This window comes from Homarus americanus, unplaced genomic scaffold (assembly GCF_018991925.1).
Source record: "Homarus americanus isolate GMGI-L3 unplaced genomic scaffold, GMGI_Hamer_2.0 scaffold19318, whole genome shotgun sequence".
Lineage (NCBI taxonomy): Eukaryota > Metazoa > Arthropoda > Malacostraca > Decapoda > Nephropidae > Homarus > Homarus americanus.
This window is the reverse complement of record NW_024732238.1, coordinates 8,299,119-8,323,312: the sequence shown is the minus strand read 5'-3', so window position 1 is coordinate 8,323,312 and position 24,194 is coordinate 8,299,119. Positions and strand designations below refer to the sequence as shown.

Sequence of the window (24,194 nt, the reverse complement as noted above, 5' to 3'; positions counted from 1 at the left end):
CCACTTCCAGCACTAACCTTAATCTTGTCAGCATTTTTCTGGATAGTACACACCGTTGTGGGGGTTAGACCAAGCACAGCTGCTATGTCCACAGCACTTTCCCCTTTTTCAAATCAGGTTAATACATCCATTTCCGTAGCAAGGGCAATGGTCTTACGTTGCTCTTCACTACACTAGCATCAGTAGCACTTGATGGGCGCTTGGAAGCTATTTTGAATGGTTAGAGTAGAGTTTTAGAGCAAAAACACTTACGCACACATGAATGATGTGAAGTCGTAACAGAGACTGGCTTGGCGTCACTTGAGGACGCTGTGATGTTCCATAAATGAGGGCAGCGCGCCGAGCCAAGAGAGTGTAGCGCGGCCAGACAAGAGCGGGTGATGCTCCGTAAAAAGTAGTCCGTGACCACGCAAAACGACGTAGTATCGGATCACCGGGATGTTAAACGAAATTTTGGTCTCTAAAGTTTAGCGACGTAGTACCGAAACAACGTTAAGCGGGACGACGTTATACGACGATGTACTGTACTGTACTTCTAATATGGGAGAGGGCCAGATAGTGTAGACACACACACACGATAACCCTGAATAATAATGATTTCTAAATATAACTATGTATCAGCTATTTTTCAACCTCTTCCAATATGTGTTGGGGGTGAATAAAAGGATACAGAAACTGCAAAGAAAGGGGGGTGATACAAGTGACAGTAAAGGGTGGAGACAGCATACTTCCTCATTTTCTCAGTTTACCAAGTTATTATATGAAGTGAATCTTTAGCCACCATACTGATTCACACTGCAGTTCATATCAAATCACTGTGCATACTAATATACTACTTACTTTTCTTATCCTAGGTCGAGCATTTTGACTGGCCAGTACGTCCACAATCACGGTGCCATCAACAACTCAGTTAGTGGACAATGTAGCAGTGTCAGATGGCAGGTATGAACTCATATTGATGTGTTGAAATAGTTTTCATGAATAGAGATTTTGTGAATACTGTACCCCAAGATTTTGAGACCATACAGGTCCTTTTTTCATAGTCTACTTTATTATATCTGGATACTGTGCTATGTTGAGGAGCTGTAATAACACCTATAGTGTACTTTCACTCATTACTAGATTTCTCAATTCATAAAATTAAAATGTTTTCCTGCTAATTAACCATCATTAAATAAGGCAAAAGAGTCATATAGTTGTGATCTAAACCTGCCTGGCAGCCAGTGGGGGTATACGGTGTTAACTAACACATCTCTGGTCTTCTTATCCAGTATTGAGTCCTTGTAGTAAGGTTGGTAACATCACAACTGTATTCTAATATTAAACTAAATAGAATTTGCACTTACTACCACAAAATTTATTTTTGTTAGAAAACTGAGTATGATCTGAAATGGCTGTTTGCAGTATAAGATGAGCTATCTTAAAACAACAACACTGATTCTGCTCTTACAGTTTAGTATATAATTCTCATAACTCTGGAAAATATACAGTTACCTTTCATTAACAGTAGTATTTCTGTAATCAATCAAAATCCATTCATTGATGCAATTTGATCCAACCCAAGACAATAATTTGACCATAATACTGATGAGGCATGATCTTATATTAGTGTGTAACCCATGAGGTTAAGTGCACATGATCCAGTACTTTGTATTTTGTAGTTATTCATTATTAATGTACAGTCAGAGTTGCAAAATGTACCAAACTTTGTTACTTAAGTAAAAGTATTGTTACATTGGCAAAGTTCAATGTACTTAAGTAGAAGTAAAAAAGTATCTCATCCATAAAGTACTCAAGTACTGAAAGTAAAAAGTAACAACAAAATTATTAATTTATCTCAAATATTAAAATAAGTCCATAGCAAAAAAAAATAAAAATTTAAGATAAAAGTAAGACACAACATTACACATGTTTATTTGCAAATCTTTCTGTTGAGATGAATCAATAACTGATTCTCAAAATTATAACTGTTCTATCAGGATCTTTTAGGCCTAAATATAAGCCCAGTACGACCTACCAAAAGAGAATACGTTGAGCAGCTCTTCTCCCTACAATCCATCGCAGGGATAGTGAACGGGCTGAAAATATATCCATCTAACACTATGATCACTTTCTTCCTTATCCACACAAGTATCGTTGACGTGGACTTATGTTCGCAGACATAATGTTGTCTCTGCGCATTAGGTTAGAATATAGACGCATCTGGTAAGTATCTGAGGTGGGGATGACCTGCATTTCTCTTCCTGTAAACTGTAACTGTCCCAATGCTAACACCCTTCAACACTATTACCTTGACTGTCCCACTGTCAGGGATCTCCTACCACAGGACAAGTCACTAACCACTACATGTCACCCCCTACTTGTCCGTAATAATTTAGATTTAATTCTTGTATGCTACCCATGCTTTGGTGGGTGCTAACTCCCATTGTCCTTAAATCAAATCAATATTGTCTCCATATCACAAGTCATTATGTGTCCTGTGAGACATGTGTACAAATGTATTAGTGTCTGACTGCATGGTCATGTGACTAGACTTGGCACCCCCTGGGGTGTAATAAATTAATTAAATAATAAATAATAAGCCCAACATGACTAAACAGACACTTACAAGCAGCAAATGCAGGTAGTGTAGTGTGAAGCTGGAGAGATAAGTCGCATAATGTCGAGAAAGACCTCAGTAACTCCATTCCATCCCCTGGGCATGCCAAGTAGCTATCAAGCACCTTCAATTGAGGAGTTGCCTCTATAGTGACTGAGTCTGACTAAAACTCACCGTGAACTGTCCCTCTAATTGGGGTGTGTCTGTGGTGATGTCATCTTTCGATTCTAATTGAATAGTGGCTGAATTTTTTCGCACCATTTAACATTGGCGGGAGTTGGGAGGGGGACAGTGGTACTTAGTTATTTAAGTAGAATTTTAAATACACTCAATATCACACATATGTATAGATACAGGCTTTCTATCAAAGATGGAATTATGTAAAGCATTTTAGAATCACAGCCTCTTTGAAATTCATATTAGGTACAGGTATATGCAAAGACCAAGCCTCTGAAGGAAAGGTGGGGGAGAAGAGAGGGGATTCGATGGGGAGGGGGGGGGGGATAACAGTGTTACTGTGCACTTACCTTTAATGTAGTCAGCTGAATGCACAAGGAGCCTCAATAATTTTTTAACTAAGCATGGAGACTACATTAATTGGATGAAGCAGAGGAGGAGGCAGGGCTGGGTGGGTCATCAACGTCGCTTTCTTCTGACAGGCTAACATACTTGCTTGTTGAAGGTATTGGATCATCTTTAGGGAGTGAAGAGGCAGCACTGGTGGGGCATGAGGAGACAGCAGTGGGGGACTTCTTAAAACATATGTCCAATTTAGACTGCACAGTTTGCCTTTTCTTTTCATTGTAAGTCTCCCTGTAGCAAGCAAGTGCATCTTGGATCAGTCTGTCAACTTTTGCAAAATGCTCAACATCTTGATCCATTTCTTCAAACATATGTATCCCCTTATTAATAGTAGCAAATGCCTCTGCCATTTGTTTCACTGAAAACTTTTTGGGGGTGCAGGTTCTTCTACATTTTGTCTCTCTTCTTCCTCTGCAATTTTCTGTGCATCTAGTTCAATAAGATCCTCGTTACTTAGCTCTTCTGCTACACTTTCCACCAACTGGTCAACATCTTCATTATCAATTTCTAACTCCAGCTGTTTACCCATCTGCACTGTCTTGTTACTAATCTCAGAAATCGCTTCATCTTTATTTAATCCTTTGAAATTGTTCACATATCTTTTCAGGACCTTCTTCCATATTCCATTCATGCACTGACCTGTAACCTCATCCCATGCTGCACCTATGTTCTTTGTACATTGTAAAATGTTGTAATCCTTCCAAAACTCTGAGCGTTTTCTCACCTTCACTAGCAGCAATAGCCTGAGCGCTATTGAGTGAAGGTCGTACATAAATAATACGCTTTAAAAGCAGCAATAACACCTTGATCCATAGGTTGGATGATTGAGGTAGTGTTAGGTGGAAGGTAAACTACCTTAACATCAGGGTGCAGGTCGTCCAGGTGTGGTGGGTGTCCCGGAGCATTATCTAAAATTAATAAAATCTTGAACGCAACCCCGTGTTGCAGACAGTACTCCTTGGCTCATGGAATGAAACAATTCATGAACCAATCCTCAAACAGTGCTAGGGTCATCCATGCCTTCTTATTACTGCAATAAAACATTGGCAGTGTGTGCTTGCTGACATGTTTAAAAGCCCTTTGGTTCTTGGAATGATATATCATGAAGGGCTTTAGCTTGAAACCAGCTACATTCCCCCTCAACAGAAGTGTGATTCGGTTCATGAATGCCTTGAATCCCGGCATGGTTTTCTCCTCTTTGTGGATGTATGTCCGTTCTGGCATGCGCTTCCAGAATAAGCCAGTTTTATCCACATTGAATATTTGCTCAGGCAAATAATTTCCCTCCACGATGACACGATCTAGCTCCTCCTAAAATGCTTCGGCAGCACCAACATCAGCACTTGCTGCCTCTCCACTCACCTTTACACTATGCAAACTGTTGCGGTTCTTAAACCTTTGTAACCACCCATGACTTGCTATGAAGGTTTGGTCGCTCTCATCTCCTGCCTGCTCCTTCAGGCTTTCGAAAAGGCTTCTTGCCATCTCATGAATAGGAACTTGTCTTTTTTATTTATTATCTTTCCCTTTATAGGTGCTGATCCTTTCACTACCTCACAAATTCGTTCCTTGTCCTTCAAAATTGTCAATATCGTTGAGTGAGAGAAGCCTAGGTCGCGTGAAATGGTTGCTACCATTTTTCCATTTTCATATTGCATTATCATCTTCATTTTTATCTCAATTGTAATTGACTGTCTCCTTTTCTTCTGAGCACCACCAGAACTCTCACTTTTATGCTTTCCAGTCATTCTAAAGTGAATTAGAAACGAAAATATTGTCAGTACACGGCGCGATCACTACCGACAACAATGACAGCCAAACACCAATTGAGCGCGCTATGGATTGGGTGCTGTAGCCACGAGGCGACCCAGCCCACACGACGCTCGCGTATGGGACAGAAACGTTTCGGTCCTAGAAAATACGTACAGAGTTTGAAAACTTTTTGGTACGACAGAGGCGGTCATATGTCCGGATGGTCGTATGTCGAGTAGGTCGTAAGTCGAAGACTACCTGTATTGTATAAGCAATAACCAATACTGTACTATTTTGTAAGGAATTTTAACATACCGGTAATATCTGGCTGTTTACAGTACCATTAAATTGAACCATAATTTACTTCAGGAACTTTAGCACAGAAATGGCTCTTTCATTACATTGTGTGCATAGGGGGAGGGGGGAAGCCTTCATTTAGAAAATTGGATAAATCACATACAGTATGTGATTGCTCTCAGTACAGGTTTACCCTGAAAAGCAAAACCCCATTAACCTCTGCTTTGCATTACCAACAATTACATACCGTATTGGGGAAATACCCCTCACGTTTTGTTGATATCCCATTGATCCGACAATTGGGGGAGGAGCACAGGGCAGTTCTGAATTTGGCGGGCAGTAGCAGTTGCATGAGAGGGCTCTGGACACTGCCTCCGACCCATTCCACCTCTCTGCTCTTGTTTACACTTAACAGTGACTCCGACTTCATGTTTCTTTCATTATTTCCGACTTCGTGTGTTACGCAATCATGCCTAAATGCCCCCAGTGATACTTCCTATTGTGCTGCCCCCAAGAGGGGCAGCATGATGTGATGTGATAAGGTATAAAAAGAGTGGTAATGGACCAGCAAAGAGTGGGAGAGACTTGAACTTGCCACCCTAGACTGTCTCTACCATCCTCAACAAAGATAAATAACAGTTTCAACTTATGCTTTACATTGCTTATTTAAGGCTTATTATGCTTGCTTTATATGTCTGCTTTATTTTCCTGCCTGACAGTGTGCAGTACAGAAAAATATGAAGGGTAGATGGGAGTTTTTTTGGGGTGTCCAGTCCCTAATCCCCTAAATTTGTTATATTCTTGTGGGATTAATTGCTTCAATAACTGTTGATTCACAAACCAACGACTTTTCACAGTCACATATGTGTCAGTTATTAGGGTCTACCTCTATCCATGGTTGTGTGATAATTCTTCTCTATTACATAATATTTAAAAAGAAAAATATTACAATTATGACCGAATATTTTGGTTCATTCCTATAGTTTAGTGATTGGCTTTTCTGCTCTTGTTGCTGTACGTATTCTTATAGTGATTATGATTTTAATGTGCTCAACTGATTTATGGAATTAAAACTTTATAAAGCATTTCTTGAAACTGAAATTACACTGTCCTTTTACAGTGGATTTGAAATTTCACTCTAAACTTTTGTACCTACATTTTAGAAAATATTGATTTAATATTAATTTAGAATAACAAGTTAAGCAGCTACCAAACAGGGAGGTACTACCACCTGGGAAGATATTGGAAGCAAAATGTGTTGTCTAATGGTAGACCCTGCTGCCATATGGCATCACAAAAATTGTGACCAAGTCCCAGGTTGCTGATCTGACTTCTGCCTCATTTACACACAATTGCAGGGTCTCAATTATTTCTCTTACTATTGACAACACAATATACATACTACTACAGGTTGTACCTCTCTAGTCCGGCAACCTCGGGACCTGACCGGTGCCGGACCATGGAAATTGCCAGACCATGGAAATTCACCCTTTTCCTGGATAGATAGTGACTTGTGCTTATGCCTGGAAGCACTAGCAGCACTTTCTCTGCATCATGGTCTCTTTGAAGACATATTGAAGGGTTAAATGTCGTATAGTAGCTTCTCAAATTTCGCGAGTTTTTAATTCTTAACGTATTTTATTGGAACACACAAAAAATAAATAAATAAAAATTTTGACGGCGGAAACTTGAATTTCGACGGGTTTGAACGGCCCGCCAACGTGCAGACGACGTGCATAATCGTGTAAACAGCGTCATTTCTCTTATGTACAAAAGATTCATTATTGTTTATTACTGAATGTCTTTTTTATTGAATTAATGTTTATGTGTGCAAAATGAGCAATACAATTCATTAATAATACTTAGAATATTAAAACACACGAGGAAATGACACAGCATTGTTTTCGTTGATTACAAAACCAGTGACTGACTGGTTCTACATATAAAACTGAAGAAAATAAGACCTTGGTTGTAGCTGTAGTAAAATTAATATGGTTGTTTTAAGCAATCTTATTTAATGTTAATAAATGGAACAATAGAAGTAGCTAACGATAATGGTAAAGAAAAAAGAGATCGCGTATGTAAGTGCGCACACTTGAAAACATATCGTCATTACTTTACATAAGAATATGAAAGAAACACTTTTTTACTGTTCATATATATTTCAATTAATGTTTATGAATTTGTTTTTATTGAATTAATGATTGTGTGTGCAAAATTAACAATACAATTTATTAATAATACGAGGAATATTAGAGGAGACGAGACGGCTGCCGGCATTGTTTATGTTAAAGCTTACAAAACCAGTGACTGATTGGTTCTACATATAAAACTGAAGAAAATGAGACCCTGATTGCAGCTGTAGTAAAATTAATGTAAAAAAATTAATATGGTTGTTTGAAGTACCAGTAATATTATTTAATGTTAATAATTGGAACAATATAAGTACGTAGCTAACCATTAATGGTAAAAAAAAGTGAGACTGCACATATGTAAGTGTGCACATGTGAAAACATATCGTCATTACTCTACATAAGAATATGAAAGCAACACTTATTTACTGCTCATATATATTGAAGGGTTAAATGTTGTACTCTGTATAGACAAGCAGAGAGAGAAAGAGAGAGAGAGCAGCCGAACTGCCGGATGTAAACAAACCTTAATTTTCCGCGGCTTTGTTTTTTTTTTACGGGGATTAGCCCACTCGGGCATAGGTCACTGACCCGCATTGGGGCCTGAGGGACAAAAATTTAATACTCCTGTAATAATAATAATAATTCAGATAAGTGTAGAAAAAAAAAAAAAAAACTGCCTATCTACCTATTGGACAAACTAAAATCGTTCCGGACCACGGGAGTTTCCGGACCACAGAATGCTGGACTAGAGGGGTACAACCTGTATTATATAAATGGGTCAATACATCTGATATTATATTCAGATTCACCACCCAGTAACTTTCCACTGTCTATGAGTAAAGACATGAGTTGTACATGTGAACGGTAGCTTTCCCAAGAGGGACAAGCCCATATGACAGCATCTTTGTAAGCGCGCACCAGTGACGCTCCTTGCTCAGTCACTCAGATCAACTAATACTGAACGGAAGTGATCAACGTTTATTTTAACATAAACGCCGTCCTCTTTCTCGTTCACTCATATACAGTGGAACTTACAGTTGATCTACACTCAGGAATTATAGACATTATCCTTTTATAATAAAACAAAGGAACTTCAATTGGGTTTTGTAATCAACGAAAACAATGCTGTGTCATTTCCTCATGTGTTTTAATATTCTACGTATTATTAATGAATTGTATTGCTCATTTTGCACACAAACATTAATTCAATGAAAAAGACATTCAGTAATAAACAATAATGAATCTTTTGTACATAAGAGAAATGACGCTGTTTACACGATTATGCACGTCGTCTGCGCGTTGGCGGGCCGTTCAAACCCGTCGAAATTCAAGTTTCCGCCGTCAAAATTTTTATTTATTTAATTTTTTGTGTGTTCCAATAAAATACGTAAAGAATTAAAAACTCGCGAAATTTGAGAAGCTACTATACGACATTTAACCCTTCAATATGTCTTCAAAGAGACCATGATGCAGAGAAAGTGCTGCTAGTGCTTCCAGGCATAAGCACAAGTCACTATCTATCCAGGAAAAGGGTGAATTTCCATGGTCCGGCACCGGTCAGGTCCCGAGGTTGCCGGACTAGAGAGGTACAACCTGTATGTTCTGTTGATGAGACAGGAGCCCAATACATCGTTCGGTCACCTACCACCCGAGCTCCGTGAGGCCTAACTAAGCTCACAGAGTACAGTACATCCTAGACAACTCTAACCATGTTATATATAGATGTGTAGACACTAAGCTGGGGAATCTACTACTGTAGGGGTATTAGCTACTACAGGGGACCTGAACTTTAGTGTCTTACGGGTTAATATGTTATGAACAACGTTCATTTTGGAGGACACTGCCTTGTAATAACAGAACAGAAATATAATTGCCAAAATTAACATAATGGAGGGAATTGTAAGGCTTGGTATGGCAAATTCCCATGAAAGATAAAATGGCAAATTAGTCCTCAAATCAGCAAAGTGTGTCTCTTTCAAGAATGCTAAAACTTTTGATTTCTCTGAAACTATTTGAATATCCTTTAAAGTGAAATTCATGACAGGAAGTTGAATTAAAGCAGACTTGAGTTTTATATTTAAAGCAAAATGCTGATGAGTAGGCAAGGTCCGTAATGTACCACAAGTGATTTCACAGTAATCAGGAGCCTTGTAATGCCCTTTCACAACTATCTGCTTAACACCATCATGGCATTTTAAAATAACAGTAGTGAGATTTGGAAAGAACAAGTTCTGCACATTGTGAAGTTGAGCGTGAAACACAGTTTTGAGACTAACTGGCCTATAACTGCATTGTGCAAGAGCTGTGTGTACATTTGGTTGTATGACTGCCAATTCACATATTCCCTCTGCAGCAGGAATATACGCGAACATGTAGGCTGGACATACTTGTAGGTGTAGATAAGATGACTTACACCGTGACAGTACCTTAGGATCTTCTATTGACAATAAAGAATAATCTTCATCTATTAGGAAAAATTCCTAAGGCCTATCCAGAGTATACAGTGTGTCGTTTACAAACCAGGGGAAGGGTTCTAAATGCCATGCATGAAACTGATGTTGCCCTCGCATAGGAATGTGGATCAGGATAGCATTGTGCGTGAGAGTTGACCCCAACAGTGGGTAAAAATATTCAACCTCATTGTCATTAAAAATAGGAGTTAATTGATACTGCAACTCGGCTATCTGTAAAGCGTCAAGAAGAGTCTGCACAGGCACAAGCTTTGCGTTCACACGTCCTATCCCTGCATCTACAATGCTGTCAATTAGTTCGTTTTTAGAGGTTACAATCTTTTGAACTGAAATTTCTGCAGCATGCAAATATTCTGTGAAATAAAGGAGCCATTCTGACATCGGGACTGTGTTCTGTAACCTATTAACAATCCTCAAAACTTGGTTAGGCTCCGCTATTATTGCATTAACCTTTGATTTTAAAGCAGTAATCGCATGAAAGGTTTGAGAAACAACACGATTCTGTTGAGATACAGCCTGAACGACAATGTTAATTCGGTCCCCCAATTTAGCTACATCATCGGCCGTTGCCGTGCCAAACAAAGTGCTTTGGATGAGACCCACAAAATTAAAGAGACCCCTTTTTCATTGTGTCTGAAAATGCACTTCTTTAGCAAGATCCGCTTGAGACGCTGGTATATTCTTCCCAACATCGACGAGAAGCTTGCGAAGGTTCTGGAGATGAAAGTGTAGAAGGTCAATAGTTTGTGAAACTATCGTCAATTCATTAGAAGCTGCGCTGAGACCATGAAGGATGTCCAATGCTGATTGTAGTTGAGCATCGACGTTGTCCATCTGACGCGGAAGCTGGAGCAGTGGATGGAGTTCATACTTGATGTTCACCATGTCCTCAACTATGAGAACTCATCCGAGAGGTGCAACTAGTGCACCAGGTTTGAGGACTGATGTGGACATGTCTGTCAACACAATGGTGCAACAACACAGTAGAAGCAACACACTGATGTTCCAAGCCATTCTGTAAGAGATTACACACAGTTTAACATCTACTTGCAGAATGAAGTTTCATACAATAGTCATTAGGTACAATCTGCTTCTGTGCAGTCTGTAAAGAGGTGTCTATCACATCAGCATCAACTGGAGGTAATAAATTCTCATGGGTCTTTTTAAGACGATCCACATGCACGACATCTGCAATCTGTGCATTAGGCTTCCAAATTTTAAATTTGTTGCCTGTTTCTTTAGCAATAATGCGGAATGGACCTGAAAATTTAGCCGAAAGCTTGGAGTTCCTTTCCGGTTCTCTTACCATTACAGCGTCACCTACGTTTAACACGACAGGTTTAGCATGTTTATGTTGCTTGATGATCATTTCGGCGCTCGACGCCGCTAGATGTGATCGGACTTGGGTATGAATATCTGTAAAGACACGAATTTGTTTTGCCGCGAAATCATCCATATTATAACACGGGTATGGCGCATCTGTAAGGATGTCGTAAGGTAGATGTTTATCTGTACCATAGACAATGTAGTAGGGTGATTTGCCCGTAGAGCTATGAACTGACCCATTTATAGACGCTGCTACCTGCAGTAACCAATCTTCCCATGCGTATTGCATATCACTGACAATCGGACGCAGTATTTCTAGGATCTTGCGATTGGTTCTCTCAACAAGGCCATTAGCCTGTGGATGGTAAGCTGTCACAAAACTTTGTTTAATTCCATATTGCGCACATATTTTCGCTACTAGCTGATTCTTGAACTCTGTCCCATTGTCAGAGAGCAGAAATTTAGGCGTAATATATGGACATATAAGGTTCATCACTCATGCATAAGCCACAGCATCGGCCGATTTATCTCTTAGTGGAGCCAAGACCACGAACCTGGAAAAATGATCCACACACACTAAGACGTACGTTGATCCCTGATGACTCTTGGGGAGTTGTAACAAGTCAATAGCGACTGTGTCAAACGGACGGTCTGGTATAGGATATTGTAGAATCGGGGCTGGTGATCCTGTAGAGCCTTTATGTTGAGCACATGCCAAACAATTAGCAATGTGTAACTCTGTCTTTCTTCATAGTGTTCCAGAAATACTTCTTTCGTAATTCCGCTAAGCATTTGTCACGACCCTGGTGACCTGCCTGTGGAACATCATGGAACAATGTTATTACCACTTTACACAACGTGTCGGGTACGACTATTTGAGAAACATTACCCTCTGGCGTCTTTTTCGACCTATGGAGTATGTTATGTCGTAATTCAAACTGACTTAAGGGAAGAATAAATTTAGGAAGTTTAACATCCTCTCCTGATTCGAGAGCAAAAATAACTGCTGACCATAATGGGTCGCGTCGTTGCTCATCTTCCAGTTGCGAAAGAGTGAAGGTTGATACAGGCATTACTGGTGCTATATTTCTTGACAGAGCGTCGGCGACATCATTCGCCCTCCCAGGTAAATATCTAAACTCGGGGTCAAACTCTTGAATTGTCAGATACCAGCGTGCTAATCTGCCTGATAAGTTTCTGCCATGGAACAGCTCAGTTACTGCCGCATGATCAGTAAAAACAGTTATCTTATATCCAAAGATATTGTCTTTAAATTTCTTAAGTGCCCACACAACGGCTAACGTTTCTAAATGCGTTACCGAATAACGTGTTTCAGCATCAATAAGTTTGCGACTTGCAAAAGCTATATCACTCTAAACTTCCTACGCGTATCCTCTTGCATGAGCACGGCTCCGACTCCAAGTCCGGAAGCGTCAGTACAGAGAGTGAAAGGTTGAGAGTAGTCTGGGAATGTGAGAACCGGGGCATTGGTAAGCGCTGTCTTCAATGCCGCAAAACTATGTTCGTGTTCAGCGTCCCATATAAACATTGCATCTTTTTTGAGCAACCTTGTTAGGGGCGATGCTAATGTTGCATAGTTCTTGATGAAAGAACAATAATATCCAGATAAGCCAAGAAAACTACGCACATGATCAACTGAGGTAGGACATGGGAACTGAGATACAGCTTTGAGTTTATTATCTACTGTGTGGAAGCTGTCACCATCAACTACATGACCAAGGAAATGGATTCTGGATTTTAAAAACTCACACTTCAAGAGTTTAATTTTAAGACCTGCTGTGGAAAGTTTTTCCAAAACTTCACGCAGTTTACTCAGATGGGAATCAACGTCCTTACTGACTACTATTAGATCATCTAAATAAGCGCAGACTGGTACCAATCAATCCGGCAAACAGGGTGTTGATCATTCTTTGAAATGTTAGTGGGGCATTTCTGAGACCAAATGGCATCCGGAGGAATTCAAAGTGGCCTAGGGGCGTTCTGAACTCCGTGACCTCTCGTGATTTCTCATCGAGTGGTATCTGCCAATATCCACTAAGCAAATCTAAGTTGCTGAATACTGCATTGTCCTTACCTAAGGATTGCAATATGTCACTCAAGACAGGCATAGGGTACTTATCAGGGATTGTTTGTTCATTGACGCGCCTGAAATCTATAATAGGGCGCCATCCACCATCCTTTTTGGGGACGAGGAATAAGGGGTTATTAAAGGGGGATTTAGAGTTCTTAATAACACTTTCATCCAACATACCCTGCACCATATCTTGAACTACAGCGCGCTGGCTATGAGGTAGTCTGTAAGCTGGTATGTAGATAGGGTTTGTTCCCTCCTTTAATGCTATATGATGGGATGTTAAATCTGTCTGACCTAGCTTTTCCCCTGGCAAGGCTACTATATTTCTATAGTCAGCAAGCAGCCCTAAAAGGCGTGTCTTGCCCTGAGGATGATCGATCACCTTAACATGTGGCGCAATTTGATCTATCCTGTCCTGCCGATTCTGTTGGTATTGCATAACAATACTACCAATTGGGAATTTTGTAGGCTGTACTTCGACATTGTTGTGATACACTAGAAAATCACACAAATAACATCCTTTCTTTAAAATTCGTTGAACGCCTGTTCTATTCAGAATCAGTACGTCTGGTGCTCAACGTAGACTCACACGATAGCCCTTTTACCTTGCACGTTTCCGGGAGACACACAACATCTGTGCCCATGTACACGTTGGGTAATTCGACAGTTGCTGTGGTGAATTCCTCATTCTGGTAATGGAGAGTCCTCTTCAAAATTGCAGGTACTATCTTCCAACTATTGCTGCTGTAATCACACTGGGAAAGTGTGGGGTTGAGGTCATGAGGTAGCTCTGACGCATGATCCGCCTTCCATTTAATAGGATTGGTGGACAACACTTTCGATCTAGCGGTGAGCATAGGTTCAGAACGACTCATAGCGATGTAGGAAATACCTTTAAACGTAATGGTATTATTACGCGGATGAACATCTATCATGTTCGTTCGAAGGGTTAGAAGACCAAGTAACCCATCACCTGGCAAATTGAACTGTTGAACTACATGATAGTCCGCGTAAAAGGGAGAACCACGTCTTGAAAATCTGAGTGGTAACGTCACCATTCCATGAATGCTCAGCTGAGTACCTGATACTCCTTCGAGCTCAGCGTTACTAGGTCGCCATTTGAAGTCTCGGTGAGGGAATTTATGGTGTAACTCTTGATAGGATGTCAAGGCCAAAACGTTAGCGCATGCACCCGTGTCAATATCAAGAGCCACTCTTGTACTATCTACCCTCACCGGCACTGACAACACTTCAACTTTGCTTAGCGCTGCTACTAGTGAGGCCGCTATAGAAGTGCTGTGAGGAGAGGCAGGAAAAACTGTGCCTATCCCACCGCTGCCACCTTATATGAATCCGTCGGTTAATCCCCCAATTAACCGGATTGTTCACATAAATAAATACAGATAGACCCCGACTTACGACGGGGTTAGGGACCCAAATCCAGGTCGTAAGTCCGACATAGATAATTTATTTATTTATTTATTTTTTTTTTATTTTATTTTTTTTTTTTAATAAATAATCTACAATGAAATACAGTACAGTAAAAGTAATGAATAATGAGGAATGGATACAGTACAGTGAAAGTAATAAATAATAAGGAATGGTTACAGTGTGACAGCACTTACCTTTAATGTAGTCAGCTGAATGCACATGGGGCCCCCATAATTTTCTAATTGTACATGGAGACTACATTAACTGGAAACGTTTCGGTATAGAAAATGCGTAAGTCGTAAGTCGTAGCAGTCGTAAGTCGAGGTCTGTCTGTATTGGGGTTTTAGTAACGAAACCCAATTGAAGTTCCTTTGTTTTATTATAAAAGGATTATGTCTATAATTCCTGAGTGTAGATCAACCGTAAGTTCCACTGTATATGAGTGAACGAGAAAGAGGACGGCATTTATGTAATATAAACGTTGATCACGTCCGTTAAATATTAGTTGATCTGAGTGACTGAGCAAGGAGCGTCGCTGGTGCACGCTTACAAAGATGCTGACATATGGGCTTGTCCCTCTTGGGAAAGCTACCGCTCACGTGTACAACTCATGTCTTACTCATAGACAGTGGAAAGTTACTGGGTGGTGAATCTGAATATAATATCAGATGTATTGACCCATTTATATAATATGTTCTGTTGATGAGACAGGGGCCCATTACATCCACCTTGCTTTGTGAAGTGCGCCGGGGTAGACAATCGTGAAGTTCACTGGCTCGGATCCTTTAGTTACAAGCAGCAGACAAAGCTCTACCAGCTCCTTGTAGTCGCCACGTGTAAATGGTTGGGCTAGAGATTCACGGAAGAAGTCAGCTATCTCCTGCTGGCGCTCCTCAAACACTCCAGGCATTGCGGGGTAGTAGTATTTCTTTTTTTTCATTGTACACCAGTTGAGAGAAATGGGTCTTGAACCTAGAAATGCTATTATTGAGATTATTGTATTTCATACTAATCTATAATACTGTTTTAGGGGTATTAAGATTGATATGATCGATCATTTGCTTGGTGTTAGTATATCTTATGTCTAATAAAAGAAATTCTTCTAAATTTGTTTATTAGATAATGATATTCCTTGTTATTTTGTAAAGCTTATGACTCGCCTCTGGAAAACCATTATGTTTGGACTTGAAGAGCCGGTGCTAGCTCAAACATGCACCGATCTCCAAGAAAATTTACAGGGGTGTTTCCTAGATAAATACACAACACTAAAACTTTAAACAGCATTGTAGGACCATTTTTTTATTTTTGGAGGGCAACGGTCACACCCTACCCGGGTGGGCTAATCCCCATAAAAAAAAAACCACCTCTTTCCTATACTATCTCCCTATTTCTGTGAGATTCTGCAGCCTTTATCCACCTTACACAAAATAAGACAAATAAAGATGCTAATGTAGATAGATAGAACTAGTTTCCAGGAAAAATTATTATTACTATCTTTTTGTTCCAGGAAGGACCAGAGAAGAAGACTTTTGCAGCCCACTTACATCATAATGGCTACAGAACATTCTTTGCTGGAAAATACCTCAATCAGTATGGGATGGATGAGGTTGGTGGGGTGCAACACATCCCCCCTGGCTGGGACTGGTGGTTGGGCCTCAAAGGTAATTCTCGATACTACAACTACTCCCTCTCAGTAAATGGAACACATAAGAAGCATGGATCTGATCCCAATAAGGACTATCTAACTAATGTTATAAGAGAAAGAGCTCTTGAATTTCTCAGCCAGTCTTCCTTTTCTAAGCCATTTTTCATGATGTTGTCAGTTCCAGCAGCACACGCACCGTTCACTCCTGAGCCAAAATACTCAAATAATTTTACTTCTTTAAAAGCTTTACGAACAGAAAACTTCAATATTAAGGCAGGAAAATCCAAACACTGGCTACTGCGGCAAGGGGTTCAACCTTTACCTGATGATGTTATCACTAAAGTTGACAATGTGTTTAGGAATAGACTAAGAACATTACTGACCGTTGATGACATGGTATACAATGTCTTACAGTATTTGGAGTTGAAAAATCAGCTTGAAAATACTTATGTAGTTTTTACTTCTGATAATGGATACCACCTTGGGCAGTTTTCTCAGCCACTTGATAAGCGAGAACCATATGAAACTGACATACGAGTTCCCTTCTTAATACGTGGTCCCAGTATACCAGCAGGGAAAGTGATCAAATTTCCAACCTCCAATATTGATCTTGCTCCAACTTTCTTGGACTTGGCAGGTTTGCAGATACCCAAATACATGGATGGCATATCTCTTAAGTCCATAATTGCTGTAGATACTGTTGCTGCACATAAGAATGAAATTATAGTAGATAGGAAAGAAAATTATATTGGAAAATATAATATCAGTAGTTACAGAAAACACAGAGAACTAAGAAGAACCATTCTAGTAGAACACTCGGGTGAAGGAAAATTAACCAACGTGGGCTGTGAATACATTCAGTCAGGTATGAGTGGATGTAATCCAGATTTTGCCTGTAAATGTGAAGATTCCTGGAACAACACATACTCATGCTTGAGACAAATTAGTGATGGAGAAAATAGATTGTATTGTAAATGGGATGATGATGAGGCCTTTGAGGAACTTTATGACTTGGACAAGGACCCTTGGCAATTAAACAACACAGTGAGATTTGTAACCAAAAATATTCACAAAAAATTAAAAAATCTTCTGAGGAACATGCAGCGGTGTCGAGGTTCACGGTGTATTGATCTAGCGAGCTTTGTAGTTTAACCTCATGCTTGCTGCATGCTGTAGTAACCCACTTTAACAACTACTACTGCCATCATTGATTTGGTAATTTCTCAATAAAAAAAAGATAAAGGAAACTTAAGTACCTATACACTTAGCTATCTTTAAGATGTAGGGATTAAATAAAACAAAGAATGTGTTGAATAAATTTATATCTAACAGAACGGGGGAAAACTAGCAAGCATATGTTGTACCAGTTTGTCATCAATAGTCCCCCCCTCTTCTTTTTTATTATTATTATTATTATTATTATTATTATTATTATTATTATTATTATTATTATTATTATTATTGTTATTGTTACTAGGTAAGACCTTATTAAGAGCTCCATCTTAATGCAAGGTCTGTCCAAAAAGATACCAAACTTTTAAAAAAGCAAATTTATTGCTTTACTTACAACTTAATCAGACTTGTCTCCTTCAAAGTACTCCTCTCCACTGTTGATACACCGCTCCCAACGTTTTTTTCCAGTTCTGGAACGTGTTTTGGGGGATAGTGTGCATGTCTCGTAGCGAATTTTCTTCTATCTCGAATATCGTTTGAAATCGGCGACCTTTCAGGGTGGATTTCAACTTTGGGAAAAAAAAAAGTCCACAGGGGCCAAATCCGGAGAGTAGGGCGGCTGGGGGACGATAGTCGTCTCGTGCTTCACCAATAAGTCGCGGATAAGGAGCGACGCGTGAGCAGGTGCATTGTCATGATGCAGCATCCTGGTCTTGTTTGTCCACGCCTCAGGCCTCTTCCTTCGCACTGCCTCCCTCAAACACTTCAGGATCTCCAAGTAAAAGTCTTTATTGACTGTCTGACCACGTGGAACAAACTCATGATGAACGATGCCCTTCCAATCAAAAAGACGATCAACATCACCTCCACATTTGAGCGACTCTGACGTCCAGATTTGGGATCATCTTCGGTGGAAGTTCTTCCCCTTTTGAAATGTTGGTACCACACGTGACATTGCGTACAGCTCAAACAATCCTCCCCATAAACCTGTTGCAACATTTGAAAAGTCTCCATAAAAGTTTTTCCCAATTTGAAACAGAATTTCACGCAAACACGTTGCTCTTCAAGATCCTTCATGGTTCAACTTGCAACAAATCGCCAAGTGCACTCAACACATGTTCACTCTAGCACGTCTAGCTCAATGACTAATTGACGTGGCGTAATGCGGTTAGTGTTAGACTAAAGGTCAAGGTCACCACTACACAGTGCTCCCATCGTGAGCACGCTGCGCCAGCTCGTTGGCGCGCTATTTACAAAGTTCCGTTTATTTTTGGACAGACCTCGTATAAAGGTTTGCTTACTAAATATTCTCAAAAAATTTTGTTTTCATGCATAGAATGTACTGTAAATCCTATGTTAGAGAAAGGAAAACACATAAAAATTACTTACGGTAATAAATTGTAAGTTGGCTGTGACCTTTGCACCTTCAGTGAATTGACAAAGAGACACTAAACTGTGTCTGAGCATAACAGGAGTGAGTGGCTCACTGGTTAGTTCTTGTTGATACCAGATGTAGCTAACTACCATTTTTTAATTCACTGAAGACATGGAATCCACAAGCTACTTATCACTTCCTCTCAATTCAGATGCTTAATTTCCTTGCTCTGGCATCATAATTATAGTCAGTGTTTTAAAACAAATGTTTGATTAAAAATCCCCAGAAACAATACACTGGTATATTGTAGCTTACATATTACTGTACTTGTACAGTACAGTTTTATTATTATTATTTTATTATTATTATTATTATTATTATTATTATTATTAATATTATTATTGTTATTTACATTACTATACAGATATCCCTCGCGATATGAATGGGGTAAGTTCCAAAAAATCCATTCGTTACGTGACTTTACATATCATGAATAGATATACATATGGGAAAAATAAGGTTTGGTTTCCCGATGACAAAAAATTCTAATATCATACCCCAAAATCATGAAATGAGTTCACGTACAAGAACAAAACCTACCTAACTAATGCTCAATAGTACACAACTATTGTTGCTTGTAATGAAACTATTAAAGTTGTGGAAAAATCATTAAAATAATCTAATGTGGCTTAGAAATATGGAAAATATAATATAAAACTATAAAATAAGAAAAATGAAAAGCATATGTGGGAAGTAAATTTGATATGAGGTGGGAATGCGTGGCAGCATTCCTTGCCAACTTGACGTCATGACATACTGGACACACCCACTGCTGTGGCCACCACATGTCTGTGAGTCAGCTGGGTGAATGCCTGAACTGTCACAGGCTGGATGCATGGGAGGTTTGTGTGTGGAAGAACTTATTCTTTGTACATAAAATAATAGAGTATGTACTGTATATACTGTACCAGTAAATGTGAGGAATAACAAAAAATAACAAATAAAAGAAAAAATACTGCTTTGCCATTAGGCAGGATATGGTGAGAGAGCGGAGCAGTGAGTGAGGAAATGCCAGCTGTAGCTCTCTCCCTCCCACCCTCAGCGCTTGCTTCTACACACACAATGATGAATTCCCTCATGTTTTTGACCTTATGATAATTATTTTATATGTTTTTTGCCACATTCCGTATGAAGATTGTGTGTGCATGTAACAGACGAGTAAAAAAAAAATAAAGAATATTACTTGTACGTACTGTATATCTATCCTCAAAAATATGAGTTGAAAAATAACAATTAGGCAACTCACAGCTTAGCCCGACACCTCACCACCCACTCCCTCTTCCACAATTTGCACTCTCTCTACCAAACACATGATAAACATAAAGAAAATACTGTATAACTTTGCTACATTACCTTATGGGAGGGCAGTCTGGGCTCACCACAAGGGGATGAGTGGGGATGGGCTCAGTAAGGGCCTTACTCCACCCAAGATGGCTGCTGCTACCTACCAGGACGCAATTTGAATCTTTACCCGGATCCAAATTTGTTTAACCTGGGGAAGGTTTTGTATCTTAAAAAAAAGGTTGTCAATTTTGGAAATTCGTATACCGGTAAGCGAATTTTAGTATCTAGAACGTTCGTACCACGAGGGATACCTGTATGTATTCAGTTTTGTAATAACTGTTTGTATTAAATCTGCTTCCATAACACATGCAAATAGCCATTTTATACTGTGTATGGTTATTAGCAATGTTCCTCTTACATCAGTATTGAATCTGATGTACTGCAGCTCTTCATAACTTGTGATTTTTTTTATATACTGTATCAGTAATCTACATAAGTGTGTGTGTATATATATATATATATATATATATATATATATATATATATCCAGAATTGAAATTTGCTCAGAAAATCATTCCCAAAGCCGGAATTAGCCAAAAATTTTCGGCTTTGGGATAAATTTTCCAGGGTTGAAAATGAGAGAATTTTCTGAAAATGTCTTGAATAAAGAGGAAGGCTAAAGTATTTTTGGGAACCTGACCTGTCTCAGTGTTAGGTGAAGATGGGTGGGGGGATTAGTGGTCTCATATTACTGACCTGATGGAATGTCAGGTCACCCTTTCTTGGGTGGGGGGATTAGCGGGTTTCATGGCCTGAAGATATCTCGAATAAACACAAAACCTAAATTAGTTTTAGGGAGATTGTGGTAAGTATAAGTATAAATGAGATAAGTTGTATCCCTTCAACATTATACTGTACTACATAACATTTTAAAATGTGGAGTGAGAAAGCAGAAAGATGTGGGTGATTAGAGAGATGGAGTGGAAAGGAGTGGTAACATGCGCCAGTGTTGCCAAGCGATAAGCTCCTCAACAGCTGATCTTTTAATTTGCCTCCATGCAGTCACACAACAAGACCCTCACTGGATGCTTGTTGTCTTAATTCCCGTATTCCCGTGTGTGTGTGTGTGTGTGATAATAATTAACGGTTTATTGAAAGAGCATGGCAGCCGGAAGACTGAAAATATACAATTACATAATTGGGGAATGGGTCTCTTGATTTACAAATGATGTACAAGTAATATAAGTGATACAAATATGATATATAATAATTAGGTGTTGATAATTTTTACAATGGTTGGGACTGGGCTGTTCTTGTAGCAATCAGTTCGTGCTCTTATGGGCTGGATGCGGTTGGGCAGTTGTGTGGCTACGTGGACAGGACAGTAGCTTGGTGCAATGCAGGTGTGCTCCATCCTTCAGGCTAGGTCAGGTGAAGCCATGGGGTCAGGTCAGGTTAGGTCAGATCCACCCACACTTAGTATTGCTGTGTTTTTGTGCTTATCCTTTGAGTTAAAATTGCCACTTTTGTATATCACTTGTGGGTTAATCATCAATCTTTGCACTGTACTGTTGGTGTGAGGATGTTGATAAATCCAGATGGGGAGATGGGGAAGGGGAGGGCCCGACAGACCGGGCTGGCAGCTGTCTCCATGGTCAAGAGACCACGGCCGTGTTACCGGGCAGTGCCGACTACACACGTCCTTACCCTATGAAGGCTGAGGGAAGTGTGTGTGTGTGTTGTGTTAATAATAATAGTACTAATAATTAACGGTTTATTAAAAAGTTCTGCAACCCAAAGGCTGAAAATATACATGGGGTGGGTGGGTCGTTTAACAAAAGCATTCATTACTGCAAGGAGAAGGAACATGAACTGAATATATAAATTATTATAGTTTACAGCTGATGGCCCAGGCTGGTCTTGTGCCATACTGTGTGAGGTCACATAGGCCTTGTGGTTCAGTAACTCGTGTGTGTGTGTGTGTGTGTGGTGCAAAATAAGTGATGTTTATATACTCAAATTAATCACTATCTTACAAGAACTCTAGCAATACAAGTTATATTCTCGTAAGTCAAGTCAGTGACATTTTATAAGCGTTTATCTATCCTGGGTAAAAGTGACCGGGCCACGGGTCGTCTCATTGTTTGTCTACTCTTCATGATACAATATTATTTATTTGTTTTTCATTAATTAGTACAGATACGTTACTGTAATAACCTGAGCTTATTAATACATGTACCCTTCATATACAATACAGTATAGTACTATGTATATACCTTATAGGTAAAAAAAATGTCATTCAAGACAAATTCAGGTCATACGACCCACTTATCCCCATCCCAACACTGGGCGACCTGACGTTGCATCAGGTCAGGTTAGTAACGTGACCCAATAATCTCCCACCCAACCTTCATCACAAGTGTTAAGACATGATTAGTTATGTATTACAGTCAATTGAGTGAAGTGTGTAATGTGACGATCGCCCAAGCGACTAATGAGCCAATGAGAAACCGTTCTGTTCACAACTGTATCATATAGAGCTTTTGTTTTTTAATATATTTATTTTGCCAAACTTGTAGATAAAGTATTCAAGATTATTTTGATGAAAAATAAATGGTGTGTAACAAAATTAGAACTGACTTTACTGACTCCGGTATCAACATTTCTTACATTTTTTTAATAATTAATTTGGTTAAGCTCAAGGAGTGGTCACTGGGTTGTGCCAGAGTAAAAATTTTGACCGTATGGTGTCATAGGGTAAGATAGTAAACAAGGTGAGGGTTATCCATGGTGGAAAGTGGAAAATGGCCACTTACTGTCTGTAAGAAGGGTGTTGGCAGTAATTCACTGTGGTACAGTGAGTATGGAAGGTGGGTATATAAGAGGTACAGTGGTGTAATTGACAGACAGCAGGATGTTACTGTATATGCAGGTAATCATGTGGCCTTAGCAAGGCTGGAAAAGCTCAACACTGGGGGTATATCCCCGGATTTTGTTGATGAGCTCCGCTACCTGGATGACATGGTCAGTGCTGGATCTAGCTCAGAAGTGACTGGAGGTAATTTAGGGAGCTGTTGCCTTTATTTATGGCAAGAGGACTTTTTCTTCATGTGCAAATTATTATGTATGCAACTGGCATGAGAATTATATTATCTGCATGAAACATGGAAAGCTAAAGGTAGGGATGCATGAGTTGAAATGAGGATGGTGTGTAATGTGACACTGAGAGACGGAAAACCCTTGTCAGAACTAAATGGGCAGCTGGGTATTGAAAGTATTGGCGAGGTTATATGCAGAGGTAGGCTGAAATGATACAGGCATGTGGAGAGAATGGAGGAGACCAACTGGTTCAAAAGATGCAAGAGTTTAAATGTGGAGAGGGGGGGCAGCCAAGAATGACATGGGGAAAGGTGAGAGATCATCACAGTGATCACCTGTTGAGAAAGGCTTTAATAGACCATGAAGCATGGAAAGCTGCCGTCATTTAATCATGGCTAACCCATTCAAGCATGGAAAATGGCTGTAGAATGTTGATGATGATTATGAATCATTGGCTGAGCTTTCCACTCTCTATTTTCTCACTCGTCCAAGTCCATTCCTGCCATAGTTTGGGGTGGCCAGAGCCAAGAACAGGATACATGTTCTTTCAGTCACTTTCTAACTACCTTACCCTATGTGTTCTACTGTGGTACTGTATGATGAATTTATTAGATCACAATGCATATTTTCTCTGTCCAACTGTCAGTAAGTTTTTCGATTTTTACATATTGTATCTTGTGTTGGCAGGTGCAGGCTTAATACTGTAAGACATTCCTAGCAGTATTGCAATTGAAATTATTTGAACCAGAAGTTTTTACTGCAAATTTTGTCCATACTTAGTGCATCCTAAACAAACTGAAGCAACTTTTATAGTTAACAGGCTGCCATCATTGTGCTATACAAAATGTAAGTTAATGCATGGTTGTAAAC

The 24,194-nt window shown here is 39.5% G+C and overlaps 1 protein-coding gene across 2 annotated transcripts in view; it reads left to right on the top strand.

The window, feature by feature from the left end:
- LOC121868439 (N-acetylglucosamine-6-sulfatase-like) overlaps window positions 1–19,887 on the top strand; it is a 96,076-nt gene extending 76,189 nt beyond the window's left edge. For both annotated transcript variants that reach the window (XM_042369095.1, XM_042369094.1), the window contains exons 4-5: window positions 855–942; window positions 16,196–19,887. In XM_042369095.1, the coding sequence (XP_042225029.1) occupies window positions 855–942; window positions 16,196–17,485 (1,378 nt within the window). In that variant the 3' untranslated portion in view covers window positions 17,486–19,887. The remainder of the gene's footprint in view (window positions 1–854; window positions 943–16,195) is intronic.
- The last annotated feature ends 4,307 nt before the right edge of the window (window positions 19,888–24,194 follow it).